At 30.2% G+C, this 15,046-nt stretch overlaps 2 protein-coding genes across 2 annotated transcripts; both read right to left on the bottom strand.

Moving 5' to 3' along the window:
- Positions 1–37: 37 nt before the first annotated feature.
- On the bottom strand, positions 38–5,710 carry LOC144421999 (uncharacterized). The gene is made up of 10 exons (XM_078111652.1): positions 5,582–5,710; positions 4,934–5,131; positions 4,351–4,486; positions 3,645–3,772; positions 3,314–3,403; positions 2,894–3,095; positions 2,403–2,711; positions 1,879–2,041; positions 892–1,041; positions 38–285 (listed from the first exon to the last, which is right to left on the bottom strand). The coding sequence occupies exons 1-10, from the start codon at positions 5,638–5,640 to the stop codon at positions 50–52; spliced, it is 1,671 nt and encodes a 556-aa protein (XP_077967778.1). The 5' UTR covers positions 5,641–5,710; the 3' UTR covers positions 38–49.
- Positions 5,697–13,346, bottom strand: LOC144421957 (uncharacterized). The gene is made up of 16 exons (XM_078111591.1): positions 13,187–13,346; positions 12,717–12,884; positions 11,224–11,315; positions 10,868–10,969; positions 10,637–10,748; positions 9,997–10,102; positions 9,554–9,729; positions 9,287–9,430; positions 9,039–9,192; positions 8,606–8,871; positions 7,993–8,139; positions 7,613–7,774; positions 7,118–7,243; positions 6,432–6,665; positions 5,847–6,086; positions 5,697–5,707 (listed from the first exon to the last, which is right to left on the bottom strand). Exons 2-16 carry the CDS (start codon positions 12,745–12,747, stop codon positions 5,697–5,699), a joined length of 2,103 nt encoding a protein of 700 aa, XP_077967717.1. The 5' UTR covers positions 12,748–12,884; positions 13,187–13,346.
- Positions 13,347–15,046: the final 1,700 nt, after the last annotated feature.

Here is a 15,046-nt window from a genome sequence, read left to right as displayed (position 1 = left end):
ATAAAGCATCATTTGACATGGTAATATGTTTTCTTTTCGTCAAAAACAATTATATAGAATAAATTTTAGCAATATTAAGCAGTATAATGGGATATTCAATTGCCTTGTCTTTTCCATCATTCTTTTTGACATATGTCCAATCGGTTCTCTCATCAGAATATGCCAACTTGAACGATTCAACAAAGTAGTTTCCATGAACAGATCCTTGAGTAACAATTCCTCTGACAATATTCTTCTGACTGAGTTTTACTTGAATCCATTCTTCCCCTTGAAAGTTATTCATGCCTAAATATTCCATTGATAAATATTATTGAATATATTTTTATTGATGGATATTGATTAATTATTTTAGTTAATAGTCCTCATTGCAAATGCAAAAATCTGTGCTGAAAACTGTGAGCTGTTAAAAAAAGGAAAAGCAAGGTTCTAGCAGTAACCGAATATTTTGAATGACAAAAAATGACGGTCATCTAGGTCCTAGGAAATGGGTACAATGGGTCAACAGGACTCTCACTTTAATAAACAACACTAAATAAATTTCAACTTTATTTAATTTTCCGTTTGATATTTTAGTATGATAAAAATTAGATTTTCGTGGTTCAATTGTGGGGTTGAAATCATTTTCAAATCCCCTGTGGGCCAAATACCTTCGCCCTAAGCTTGAAGTAATTCTTCAGAAAACCATATATATGCGTATATTACAATATCAAAACCTGTAAAATGGCCAATTTTCATGTATTACCAAAATACATGTATAATTCAAAAAAAAGACTATTACATAAACATAATTTCTGTTTTTTTCCATATTATTGACATAGGCTACATTTCAATAGTATCCTTGAACTGGCATTAATTGGGTTTCTAATACAGATTATCGAGGGCATTTCTTACATAGACAGGCCCAGCCATTATTTATAGATGACTGCATGTTATCAATTCTTCCATAATATGCTTCAAATTTTTTATTCAAAATAGATGATGCAGTGATAGATTCATTTTGAATTCTTCCGTCTCCCATTCCAAGATTCTCAATGCAATGATCTTCAATTTGATATAAATAGGTTAGATAAGAATAAGGAATAGTGTTATAACAGATAGATAGTATATTCATTCTACTACAGAACAATTAATTATTTTTGTTTACTCAATTTGCAAAGATATAGACAATCAAAATCGTATTTGAACATGAACATATAAACAGAACAGAAAAAGGATGAAAAATAGACACTTATTCCTGTCAATTTTGACTAGAGGGGTTAAAAATCTGCAAATCCTGTTAGAATAAAATGCTGAAAAAATTCACAAAAAACATAAATCTAGGTACAGCAAAAAAATAGGTTACACAAATAGTTACTTGAATAAATTTTGTATATTCAAAACTGACTAGAATCAAGTTTGACCTTTCATAAAGCATAATTGAAGAGTCACAATCCTACAATCAATATAAATGCAATACTGATTATAAAATACATTTGCAATACATTGCAATACTTTTGTTTATCGCTGACTCCATAAGTTAAAATCCGTTATGGGGCATTGTCCTGAGAATCAACAGCATCTGTATCCATCAGTCTAATTAAACCGAATACTAAAATATTGCAACTTTTGTTCAAAATGTGATATATGCTTGAAAGTATCAAGACTTTTGTATTATTATACCAAATTTTAGGTTTTCATTCACACTGGAGATTTACTTTCAAATTTTTATTCTCTCAAACAAATTACTGATTTGTGGCTTGCAACATAAACAAATTGTAAAATGTGTAAAAAGCGAAAATTATAGAATTACAAACAAAAATTGACTCTATTTTTTAGCTTGAATAATAAATCTCCAAAACCTTTACAAATTTAATATAAGTCACTTTAATAATCTAATACCTCTGTTTTGCCAATTGTGAATAATTGCATGACCAATTATTCTTAGTTGTATACATCTTTGCCCAACTGGAGACTTTGTAATTGTAATCCTCACAAACTTTGCTGATGCGGATTTTTTGAATATTATTAGCAATTCAGAATTCTCAAACTTGTATCCCAGATCCTAATAAATAAAAAAAAACAGACATTTTTATTTTTTATTACAAATTTACTATGGTCTAGTATAAATAATAAATGTTGATATGATCTCTCAACTTTCATCTATCTGTAGCTGTATCAATCTTTATTATTATAAAAAACATGTTATATTTGACTGCAGAATACATGTGAAATGAACATCTGATTTTTTAGGTATCCGTGATCCACTGTATATTAGATGTTACATTTTGAATTAGGTCCTGGTGACTATATCAACCATAAATTCTTCTAAACTGGGTAGCTTTCATTAACCATTTTTGTATAAAGCTTTGTTTAAAGAAAATATGTTTGATTTTCAATGTGAGGGGAAAAAATATGTTAGTTACCTCTTCTTGCATGTTTATCCATGTATCACCATTTACAGAATATTGAATATGAACACTTATACTTGTGATACCATTTTCCAACTCTAATTTTTGAAATTCACTCAAACCAAGAACAGTAACTTTGACACCAAAAACTTGAAATATTCTGCGCAGCTCAATATTGATAAAATCTCCATAGCGCATGGGACACCATGCATATAGTCTGTTTTCATAGCTATTGATGTCCTTGTTTGAAGCTTGATTTGGTGAATAAACCATTAGTTTTCCAGTCTCAACATCTTCTGTTACCAAAAATGACATCGAAGAAATCTGAACAGCAAAAAAGTTCATTGATAAATTGAGATTTTTCAAAAATAAGATATGAAAATTTGTTATAAATATCATCAATTTGCTCCTGAAATTGGGTTATATGCTGAAAATACATAAAATAAAATTTAAACATTTAGGCATCAGTTCAAAAAAATAGTATCATGATACAAGATAATACTTACAACTATAATATCTTGTAAATCAATCTCATTTATCTTCATTTTGGTATCCTTGTTTTTGGTAAACCCCATCTCAATACATATTTTTTGTTCATCATATTCACTAAATTGATTTGCCATACTCCAATATAAGATTGATTCAGAACTATTGATCATCTTTGAATATTTACTTATTGGCTTCCAAAGCTTTTCAGCAGAATTCCATCTAAAAGTATAGATCTGGTTTATTTATTCAGGACATATCACAATGTATGTCTTTAGTAAAGGAATATTACATTTTAAACATTTATTCAAGAAGTCAATAAAACACCTTAATATAAATAAAATTTGATCTAATTCACGCAAAATTCTTTTGAGAATGAAAATAATTATATAAAAATTTAAATTTGAGAACCGCAAAATATTAAATATAATCAATACTACCTTTGAAGATATCCAATATTATCCTTCACTGGACTACGAAGTCTATATTTTGATTGGCATGAAAAGGGCATTGGAATTATTGGCAGTTCTCTGAAAATATACAATATTATATTTATAAAGTTAAATTGAATAGATATATAAATTTAAAATTGAATATAGATATAGTTAAAGTTTTGGTATCAAAATGTACTGGTTAAACATTTATTATTTGAAAATCTCTACAATATTTTTTTTTATCATAATGTATATAATAACGCTTTGCACTTTTAGCATACATAACACAATTTTTTGCAAAATTATTGGCAAGACATTAAAATCCATCAATACCCACTTTTCAATTTTATTCTCCACTCCACATTCTTTTAAACTTGTTTCAGATCCTTTGCAATTGAAATTTGCAGTGAAAAACTTGTTTGTTTGCCCATTTTTTATTGTTTTGTAGAAAGATGCAAACATTTTCTGAAATGTAATTAATCATGATAATTATTCACACCTTTTGCTTCAAACGAGGTCCTGTTGAAGCAATCACTAATATCTAAAATATGTGGTAAAAGCTATTTTGGAGAAAACGTAACCTTTCCAATTCGGCATTGCCTAACCGATCTCTTAGCTCGTTGGGTGAACTGTTTGGGCATGGGATTTCAATCTTAGATTTTTGTAATCTGAAATGCAACACAGTTCGGTCTAACACTTTAACTGCTATGTGATCTCACCCAAAGAACACTATAACTGAAGATCAAGATGCTATATTAAAATAACAAGAATTTCTTTTTTAATGCTTTTCATTTTAATTCAACCGGTATTGATGGCTTCTTTAGAAATTATTCATGAAGTTATATCTGTGCATCTGGAATTTGATACTGGTTGTCGACTCCCATAGACAAACAAGACAGGCATCTAAACAAACATTATGATTCTATAGGTAAACAAGCTAACCTATCAACTTTCTTATACCCTTAGGTGAATATCAAACCTCTTTTCATCTAAGAGCAAACAGAAATGCAAATATCGCAAAACATGGATGGAAAATATTTCACCTTGTATGAGCATCCTTTAACAGTTAAAACAGAGCAAGGTCTTTTTTTCCATGAAATTGCAATTATTTTAATTTTGTTCGCAAAAACATTGCTAAGTGTATGTTTATTGTATTCTCTTTCATTTTGGTTGAAAAACCTAAAAGATATAAAAACGGAATATATTATTATGATCTGTACAAATGTTACCTGATTCTAGCTAATATCATACATGATCCTGACCAACTGCAAAAAGACAGCGGTGTTCAATTAAGTGCACAGTCTTATAAGGTTTCCTTTCACTGGGCATTGTTTTAACTCTATTCATTGCATCGGGAAACATTTGAACATTCACACAAAATTAAAAAAAAAAGGCAAAGCATAATGTATCACAAGATGCAGAACATTTTACCATCAAGAACTTATTCATTTTAACAACCATGGTGCAAGTAAATTGTTTGTTGGAATTGTTTCCTAATTACCGTAATGATTTTGTTCAAAAAAGCAATTTTCGATAAAAACTGTTTTTTAAATGAGTTTTTAAACTAATGGTGTTATTAAGTAGTAACCTATATTTTAGGTAATGAAAATTTATATTATAACGAACATTTTAGCTGAAAATTGCCCTTGGTCCTTGGACTGATAAAATCTGGTTTTAACTCCATCATCATATATTAAAATAAAACTCTGTATGAGACAGTATTCTGAAAGTTCATTCTTCATCTCCATTCCACGTATCAGAATTTCAGATATTGCAACTTTTGATGAAAATTCAATTTCAAACCACGGACAATCCGTTCTCCCACTGAAAATTGGAAAGTTAATTTTAACTTCTTCTTATAAATTGACTTCAGGTGTATGTTAAACTGTTAACATCAAAATAAGTTGCTTTAACTACTACATCTCACTATCGATACAGTAAAACTATTCAGCAATAATATTTTATTATGTGAAATTCGGATTATACATCACATTCCAGATGATGACAGCAATCGAGATAAATAATAGATTATAAAGAATGGCAGCAAAAGCATAACTTTGTCATGTTTATTCTGGTACATGGATTGTATTGAACATCTCGATTACAGATTTCATATTAAAAATAAACAAAAAACATTGTGAAAAACAGCCAAATACAATACATCATAATAACATCAGGTTTTGTGGAAGGTCAAAGCACAATGACCATTTACACTAATGTATATATTCGGGTTTACGAAATTCAACGCAACATAAATGATATAAATAAAATTACCTTGCTATATCAGAAAATGAATATTTTCTGCAATCTGATACGAGAACTTGATTGGACATCCAATAGACGATTTGATTATTTTTCCAATTTAAATAATTCTGGATTAAATATATCTTTACAGAACGTCTATCCAAAGAAGAATATCCATGTATATATTCAGATACTGTATTGTTATATTTTTGTTGTGATTTCAATTCAAGTCTACTGGTACAATACAGATCAAACTCAACATCTACAAGGCAACCAAATATTTCGAACTGCAAACATGAATCCATAACAGGCTTCTGTGATTGAATCTTAATATAAGATGCAGGAAATGGCAGCACAACTTGAGTGTTTTTATCAGTAAATCTAATATTTCCAATTCTATGAGATGAAGACATAAAAATTGTTCCTGGTTGATTTTTATAGCCAGGGCCATACCAGATATTTCCATCCAAACTATACCAAATAAATAAATTAATGTTTTCAAGATTGTTTGCAGATGATTTCGCAACCCCTATACCTGCAAAAAAGAAACATTTTTATTAAACATTCATCAAAATTGTCAGTGTTTTCCAATTGATGTCACAACTGTTACAATAATCATTAAAAATTGATGAATGAATTAGAATTTGGTAAAGTGATGATAAATATGATGGTGGTTACAGGCATTCCCCGCTAGTGCATAAACACTAACTAACACCACTAAAATATCCCAAGAAAATCGACCATTTACTAAATTTACCTACTTTAAATCTTATCATGCTATGCATCAATAAATTGCAATTTACAAATCTACTTTTAAACCATTTATATATGTCATTACATCAATTTATTACACTTATGGACGTCTAGGAATCTATCATACTTGTGATATTGTGTAGATCATTTAATTTGATTATTATCCAAGGCTGTTTGTCATCAGTTTTTGGTTTCCAGCCAGTGCACTTTGACAGAGATTCAAGATTATTATAGTACTCAAAACCAGACCAATGGAGTCTTGCCATATCTCCTCTATTTTTGCTGTCATATGCAGATGATACAAAAATATTTGAACTTTTTATTATACCATTTTCCATACCCAAACCATAACTACACGTTTCTGCAAAAAATGTTTTATATAATGTTAATATGAATAAAAAAATGGATGTCTGAATGTAACAGCAAATGTTGTATTGAGTTTAGTACCGGTAATAAAAAATATATAGACAATAAACATGATAAGATTTTTTAAATTAGCCCAGAGCAGAGGAAATAAATGAAATGGTATATTCCTATTGTAACAATTTTTGGGGTCGAAAGTTGAGTATATATCATCATATATATCTCAATTATTGCACTCATATAAAAAAAATATGTGGCTTGAATGGACCTGATAGTTTTAAATTATAAATATCAATAAACCCTGAATATAACCAAGATATCACAAAGTTCTATACTAAGATGTGATCATTATTTGAATATTAGACATACACAAAAAACCTAAAATCATGTATGCATTATCAATTAAAGAAATACATGAATTCCAAAATAGAATCTAAAATTTAATTCAACCTGTTGTTTCACATATTGATAGAGTTATGTCTGAATGCAGATAACTGCAAACAGCATTATGTGCATTGTTGACACAATCATTGAAATTTAACCGAAGCATCTCCTTCAGTGTAGCATTGTGTGTGCCTAAAATATAATAGTAATAATAAATATGTTGTGTATAATTTCAATTGAAAAATTGAAACACTTTGTAGCATTATTTTGAATTATGTAATATATTTTATGAATCAGAAAAAGGCATGAAGTTATATAAACCATTACCATGCATCACCTCAACATGACAACATGACAAGTGACAAGTTTATACTAATTCACTTTGCACGAATATCACAAAATCATGTCTCTATGAAATCAAAATATAGTCCAAAAATTATGTTCAACAGATATCTGGGATTTTCCAGAGATATCTGAATGAGAGTAAACTTCAAATAATGAATCCCAAATAGAACAAGGTTGGGTATTTGAATTTGACTTATTTTTCAAACTCCATCATACTTGTTGGAAGATCACCAGTGAATATATCATTTTTTGTCCAATCTTGGGTAGTACCACCAACAGCTACACACCGAGCCAAAGCTGATAACTTGAAATCATTAGCATATTGCAGAACACGTGTCAATGGGATATACATTTTTCCATTCCAAAACATCTCATAATCTAAAAGATAAATTATTGTATTCAATAATCATTTATCCCCAAAACGTCTCATAAAAGAATACACATCAGTCATAATTGAAAGAAAAAAAATTTACCTCAATACTTTTTTGTTGTAATATTCTATGGAAAGCAAATCTTTAAATTTTGCAATCTAGATATTTTTTCAAATGTTTATAAAGATTTTTTATAAAATTCTTAACTGACACTTGAATACTAACTTGCAATTGACTTTTTACTAAATTGATGACATATAACATCTCCATTTGGCTTAGTCCATACAGATGATGTCAGCTGTTTTACGGAAAATGTTCTTTCATCAAATGCTGTCAACTTTGAAGATTCGGTTATACCAATATGTAGAATATCTGGAGTGAAATAATAAGGCAAAAAGTAAATAATTACATATGATAATAACAGTTTTACAAAATTCTCAAAGCAAAGCCGAAGTTGGTAACAGAATTTTATGAATACTAAAAATACTGGTTGCGTGCATCCGGTCGAGAAACCAATATTTGTATATGAACCAAGTTAGTAATATTTTTTCACTGTTATTTCTATATCAAACAATACAATAAGAGTTTCTCAAAAATGTCATATTTCACACTTGTCCCTTTTCCCCAAACTCATCTTTCTTGTACCACACTTGTTCAACTTGTCTAATACTTGACCTTTTTGTTACACTTGTTCTCATTGTATGAATGGAACCTAATAAGCCAAATCTCTAATATATATATATTCTAACCAAGAATACCATTTCATATGCCTACCTAAGCCCTTTGCCAAATATATATCTATCGTATTTTAGAAAAGTGGGACAGGCTTTAAACTTACCAATGGGTTTTTCACAAACCACTAGACTCTGATAATGATATTCACAAGGAGTTGATAAAAGAACAAAGTCGTCAATCTTGGCTCTTATACAATTAAATGTAAAATTGAAATTGTTGAAGTATAGTAAGAGTTCATCTGGTTCTGGCTCCTTCTCACTGGAGTACCATATCTGAGATCCATTAGACTCGTGTCGAGTTATTCCAGTCCATATTGTCATTATTTCATTATTTTCTTTGTAATACATAGTGACCAATTGGCTAAGTTCCCTTTGTCAAAAAATGATAAATTTGCATCATTATACTGAAAAAAGGAACATCTTTTCTTGGAAATCATATGAACATTTTAGTTAAAACGGTAAAAAGTAAAATATAAATGAAGAAACAGGCAATTGTTAGAAAAGAAATATTAGGGAAATGACTATGATAAATCATACCTTGCCTTATCGATAGGAAATAGACCTTGTGATATAACGTTTGAGTTTAAATTATAGCAAGCAATTTTTGCAGAATGTATTGAATCAAAGGCATCTTTCAATATAGTATACTGAAATCCATTACTTCCATCAAACCAACCAGATTCCACAATTCCTACATTGAAATAAATTTGAAGATGCAATGCAAACAATTTATATGAATAAGCATTTCTTATAAAAATAAAAATTGTATAGCAAATAGCACTTACCTGTATGAAGAGCTTGACAGATTCTTGTTTCTAGAACATCACTGTTACTGACTATTTTACCCTTGTTGTGTCTGTACCTTCTGCGCTCTTGCTTTTCATTTGTACTGCATAAAGTCCATGTAGACCATGATGACCAACTAATCTCTAGCAATATATCAACAATAATTTGATAAATCAAAGCCATGCCTGAAAGGGTATTTTCGGAATCCATATATTTAGCTTCATTATTAAAGTTATCAATTATAAATATAAAATGTAAACATTAACCTGATAAAATACACATGAAGTCAACTTTTAAATATTTATTAACACCCGGACATGGATCACCAAATATTTGACTAGATGCTGTAAGAGAACATTGTGCATATCCTTCGCATGTATTTCGAACTTTTTGCAAAGCTCCAGTGGCCATGCAGCTGTTTTCACTTCCAGCTGAAGAGCATCTACATCATTGCATCAGAAACAATTCAAGAATATCAGCATTCATGCAATTATATTCAAAACGTTGAAAAGTTTCATTTTTGAGCTATCATATTTTTTGCAATAAAAACAGAAAATATTAGCATGTGTACACCAGAAATCACAATTTTATTCTGTGAACTATCGTTTCAAGTGGTTATCTGAAACTGAGGAATTATTGTTTGAACTTATGAGTGGCTAAAACAAATAACCAGTTTGAGATACTGGATGTACAACAAGTCAAAACTTACATGTTATTATCAATTCTCCCAAACATAGCATCCACAATTTGAATCACTTTCCCGGATGCACATTCAATATTTAATGCAGTATTCTCACATGCGACTTCACTGATGGCTAAAACATTCGTTTTTCAATTCTAAAACACTCAATTCTTTGTTCATGAAGGTATCATGGAAGTGCAAATCACCTTCTACAAGCTTGGAGATCATGTAGTAAGACAGCCATGTACGAGAATAGTAGTTTTGTTCTCATAGAAAAGTTTTAGTGACTTTTAGTCAATTATAGTTTTTTTCTACCACCCATGTCCGTAATATATTACCAAGTTTATTTAAGATTATTTAAGACTTATTTAAGATCCACAGAATTCATAAACCCAACCAAATACCCAAACAGGATTAAGTTTTAAAAACCTAACATGTCGAATGAGTATGCCAGTTTTAGAAAGAATAAATAGGTTGCATGCCCTATTTTAGAGAACATGTTTAGTCATATTTATTTTTTAATTACAATACAGGTACATAAATGGAAAAGTTACAGTTTCATAGGCAACCATACATATAAAAATTGATTCCCACTTTCAGTGATCTATTTCAATAGTATTTGAATATATTACTTTTCATTACATTTTGAAAAGATAAAATTCATTACCTGAACACTTAATCATCAATCGTTTTGAGCATGATCTATTTTCTTCCCAGGAATGAACACATTGCATTAAATATCTGTCATTCGCGGGGCAATTCCAGAGTGACAAAAAAGTCTTAAAACAATTTTTTTACACATGTATGAATGAATATTAATGAATAATGAAATTTTAATAAACAGATACTGATACTTTTCATATAAATTTTACAAAAAAAATGTTAAATATGGTACTACCAAATAATTCCCGACAACTTCATTTGGTTGACTTTCATATGAAAACCCATAACCAAGTTGATTGCAAACTGTTTCTGCAACTGTGTCATCACTAATGAAATCCTGGAAATAATATTTTAAAATATATGTGAATTGTATCACTATTTGAGTTTAGTCTATTAAAGTATTTTTTCATCTCTTTGTAATTTAAAAAACAAGGAAGCAAAAAAATAGCAACATTCCGTGAATGAGTTAATATATTAGTCCTTCAATGATTTCTTGTCTAGAGTAACTAGGAAAAGTAGACGAGCTAAACAGTACTTGAATAGCATAATGAAAAATACTAAAATTAACATGATGAAAGATGTATTTGATACCTGACATATGTATCTCCATTTGGGTTGAAAAGAGTTTGAGTCATCTTTAATTTGAACATAACCTTCGGCCTCTGATGTCAACCGAATTTTAGCTACAATAAATAATATGGATATATATGATATATTTAATACCATATGCTATATCAGGGATGGCAAACCTTTTTCAATGAATGGGTCAAAAATTATATTTTTATCACTTAATAGAAGAGAGTGGGTCACTAATATTTAATCAATGTTTGTATCTATAAGAAACTTCTGAAATCTTATAAGCTTTACTTGGTGTAGTTTTGTGCTTTACTTATGCAGCACTTCTATCAGGGACTTTTTACAGCACTCGATTTCATGAAATTAGACTACGAAAACACGCATATAATTAACCAAAAAAGTTTAGGATGATGCGGCAAATTATTTTACAGACCAAAGAGTTTGGAGGGAATTCCACTCTGATAGAGTTTTATTTTTCGATCAGCTTTCAGCCACATTAAGGCATTCTCACACTGCCCCATTGTTATTTCAGATCTCAAGGTTTTTATTTCAAGTCTGAAAGATTTTGTTTTCACAACGGCATTGTAGGTGAGAAAATGCAAAGTAGCATCTGGTTCTCGTATAACCCCTAAAACAGTCTGCAGATGCACTTCCGAATAAGACAAGACGTTGCGAGAAATGAACAGATCAATTGCATTATTATGTCATAAACGATGTCAGAGCCAATAGCTGAATAACGGTACAGAGCGGTACAGACATGCGTCCAACATTAGGGGTTCTGAAAATTTCCACACCGGCCCAGAAATTAACAATTTAAATATGAGCGATCGCAGCCCTGACTGCCCAACTGACGGTACATTATAATAGTTTGGTTATTGTTAGATTAATTTAAGGGCGGTTTAATCAATTTTTATCACTGATATGTTGGCATTTTATTTTATTCGTGCTTTGGCGGGTCACAAATAAAACGCGGTGGGTCACTTTGTGACCCCCGGGTCAGTGGTTCGCCATCCCTGTGCTATATGAAGCATAATTTTTTCAATAATGTTAAATAACAATAATGTTTCAATAATGTTAAATTTCAAATCTGACACAGGAATAACTATTATAAACTCTCAATTATTAACTCAAATTCTAATACTGTTTTGTTATATGTGTGTTCTTGTAATTACCAGAGTGAAGAAGACCAACAGGGTAAACAAACAAAGATGAGCACTAAACGTATTAAGATATTCAGTAAGACTCAGGATAGGGTGAAGATGAACTAATACTTTACCACAGATTGCAGTATTATGACTATGACAGGGGCTTTGTTTTCACCAACAATGGACATTGTTACCTCACTATTCAGCATAACAATGCCTAAATTTGTTAGTGTTTTTTCATTAATGAATTTGATCCATAACTGATGACAGAATCTATTCATAATTGTACAGACAGGAAAATTATGGAAACATTTGTAACGAATCATTTCAAACACATTTTATAATTCTAATTTCAGTATTTACCATCACAATTTGGAACATAACACTTCTGCATATCTTCCAATGGCCCAGTACAACCAGGATCTTGGTTTTGTTTGCCGTTATACAAACAACTTCGAATGCGTTTTCGTTCACCTTGTCCACAGGTAGACTTTGTGGTACAATCATTCCAATTTCCCCATTGTGACCATACTTGAAACGAAACAGTGTGTATTTAAACTATGCTAGTAATACAATAATCTAAGTTAAGACTATTTTATTAATTGTATAAACGAAGTGATCAAGAGATGAAGTGACACAGAAAATGCAAAGAGAAAATAAGGAATAATTTGAGTTACCATAATTCACAGCCAAAATTTTACATTTGGTGGCATTGGCACAGTAGCTTTTTGTGGGGAAAGACAAGATTCTATTTATAAAAATATCAGAGATTTTAAAAATACTTGAATATACCAATGAAAAGAGTTACTTTAAAACCAAAATTTTAAAATTACCTGGACATGGGAGAATGTTGCATAACTTTCTTTCCAAAAAATTTCCTTGGCAAAACCACTTTTCGCCTCCTCCATTATCACATGTTCTTGAACGAATAGCAATTCCCTTACCACAAGTAACTCCACATTTAGACCAATCACTCCATTTTCCCCATGGGGACATGATATCTTATATAAATTGTTAAATCATAAGGTTGAATTATACATCATATGACTATGAAGTTTGATTTAAAGCAAGCAAAGAAATGAATTAAATTTTGTATTATGTATTTTGGAATGCATCACACTTTCTCTTCAAGTAAGATCCTGTGCAAGAAACTACACAGGCATAGGAATATTCACAAAACTAATTGAAAACTATAGCCACAGTTAATTATTCTATGATTAGACTTTGTATTCAAATATTTCATTACAAATGCAATGAACAAATGATAAATCCACAAATAGATACAAATGAAAAGTCGAAGTAAAATGTGAAAGTAGACTTCTCAATTCCCTTTTAATCAAATTGCTCACAGGCAAATTATTAACACAAACACTCACAAAATTAACTTAAAGGATCGATGGCTATTCTTGAAAATGAAGATGGTAACCTACTAATGACAGCAAAACAATATAAAAAACAAGGGTGTAAATCTCAGACAGTAACGTATTAAGATTATCTTTCTTTAAAAAAATAGGACCAAGTTTCCATCCCTGATGTAAGGGAATCAAAAGAAAAAATGTTACTCAGCGATATCGTTAATTTGTTTAAAATTTTACCGCTTCTTTTGAGTTCATATGGAACGCATTCATACTTCATTAAGATTGGATCAGTTTTTGGAGCTTGCATGCAAGTTTCTTTCTCACTACATATTGGCGATAAGCATGTTACACCAGATGTCTGCAAAAATAAATCATATATATTGTTCAATAATAAGGACATGCAAATACTGTGGATGTGAAAACAATGATGTAAAATATATTGAGTTTCCTTTCTGATTTGGTAAAAGTCAACGAGCATCCTGTTAGGCCATCAATTAATTTTTTTTTCAATTTTGGGATCTTATATATGAGTAACACATTCAGTTTTAAATCGATTGAACACATTGAAACAATGCCATAGATCATGGTCAATACTTAGATCATGTTGCACTATTGGAAATTTAATACTATAAAATTTTCGATTACAATCGTGTTGAACCTTTCATTTCACATATGTATTTGAACAAGGAATAGAAACTAGGAATTTTAACCTTGCCAGACATCAGATATGAATCGCGACTATGGTATTCGATATCTTCTGTCAAGAACAATCCATCTGTAATTTGAAGCCATTTTCCATCATAATTAACCCAATTTGTTCCCTTTGTGACATTTGCGTTTCTTGCCGCTGAGTTTGTTTCACATACTTGCTCGCTAGCAATGTAGTTGAACGACTGACATCTAAATGTTGTATATAAAATTAGGATTGATGTTGTAAAGTATGTTTGTGCACTAAAAATAACAAACTTAATTGATAACTACATAGAATAAAAATTCTATTGAATATGAATGTACCGACTGATATATTAATGGTTATGTCAACAATGTTATGCCACAATTCAACAATGTTATACTATTTCATACATTAGTAATTCTAGTGCATATTGTTTAGGTCTGCAAGACGGTTTATTATTGGCAAAAAGATACGTTAATTTGTTCCTTTTGTTGGACTTTGTCAAAACCAGGCATTAATCGAATCCCAGCTTGTATTTTGTAAAATATTCAACCAGCTGACCAGAATATGTGCGACAAACGAAATTTGCAATAACTTGGTGGGGACTATTTCTCTAACAAATATACCATCTTAATACTACTGTATTAATTATAGACCTTGCT

This window comes from Styela clava, chromosome 4 (genome assembly GCF_964204865.1).
Source record: "Styela clava chromosome 4, kaStyClav1.hap1.2, whole genome shotgun sequence".
NCBI lineage: Eukaryota > Metazoa > Chordata > Ascidiacea > Stolidobranchia > Styelidae > Styela > Styela clava.
The sequence above is the reverse complement of the archived record's forward strand: the minus strand, read 5'-3'. Positions and strand labels throughout refer to the sequence as shown.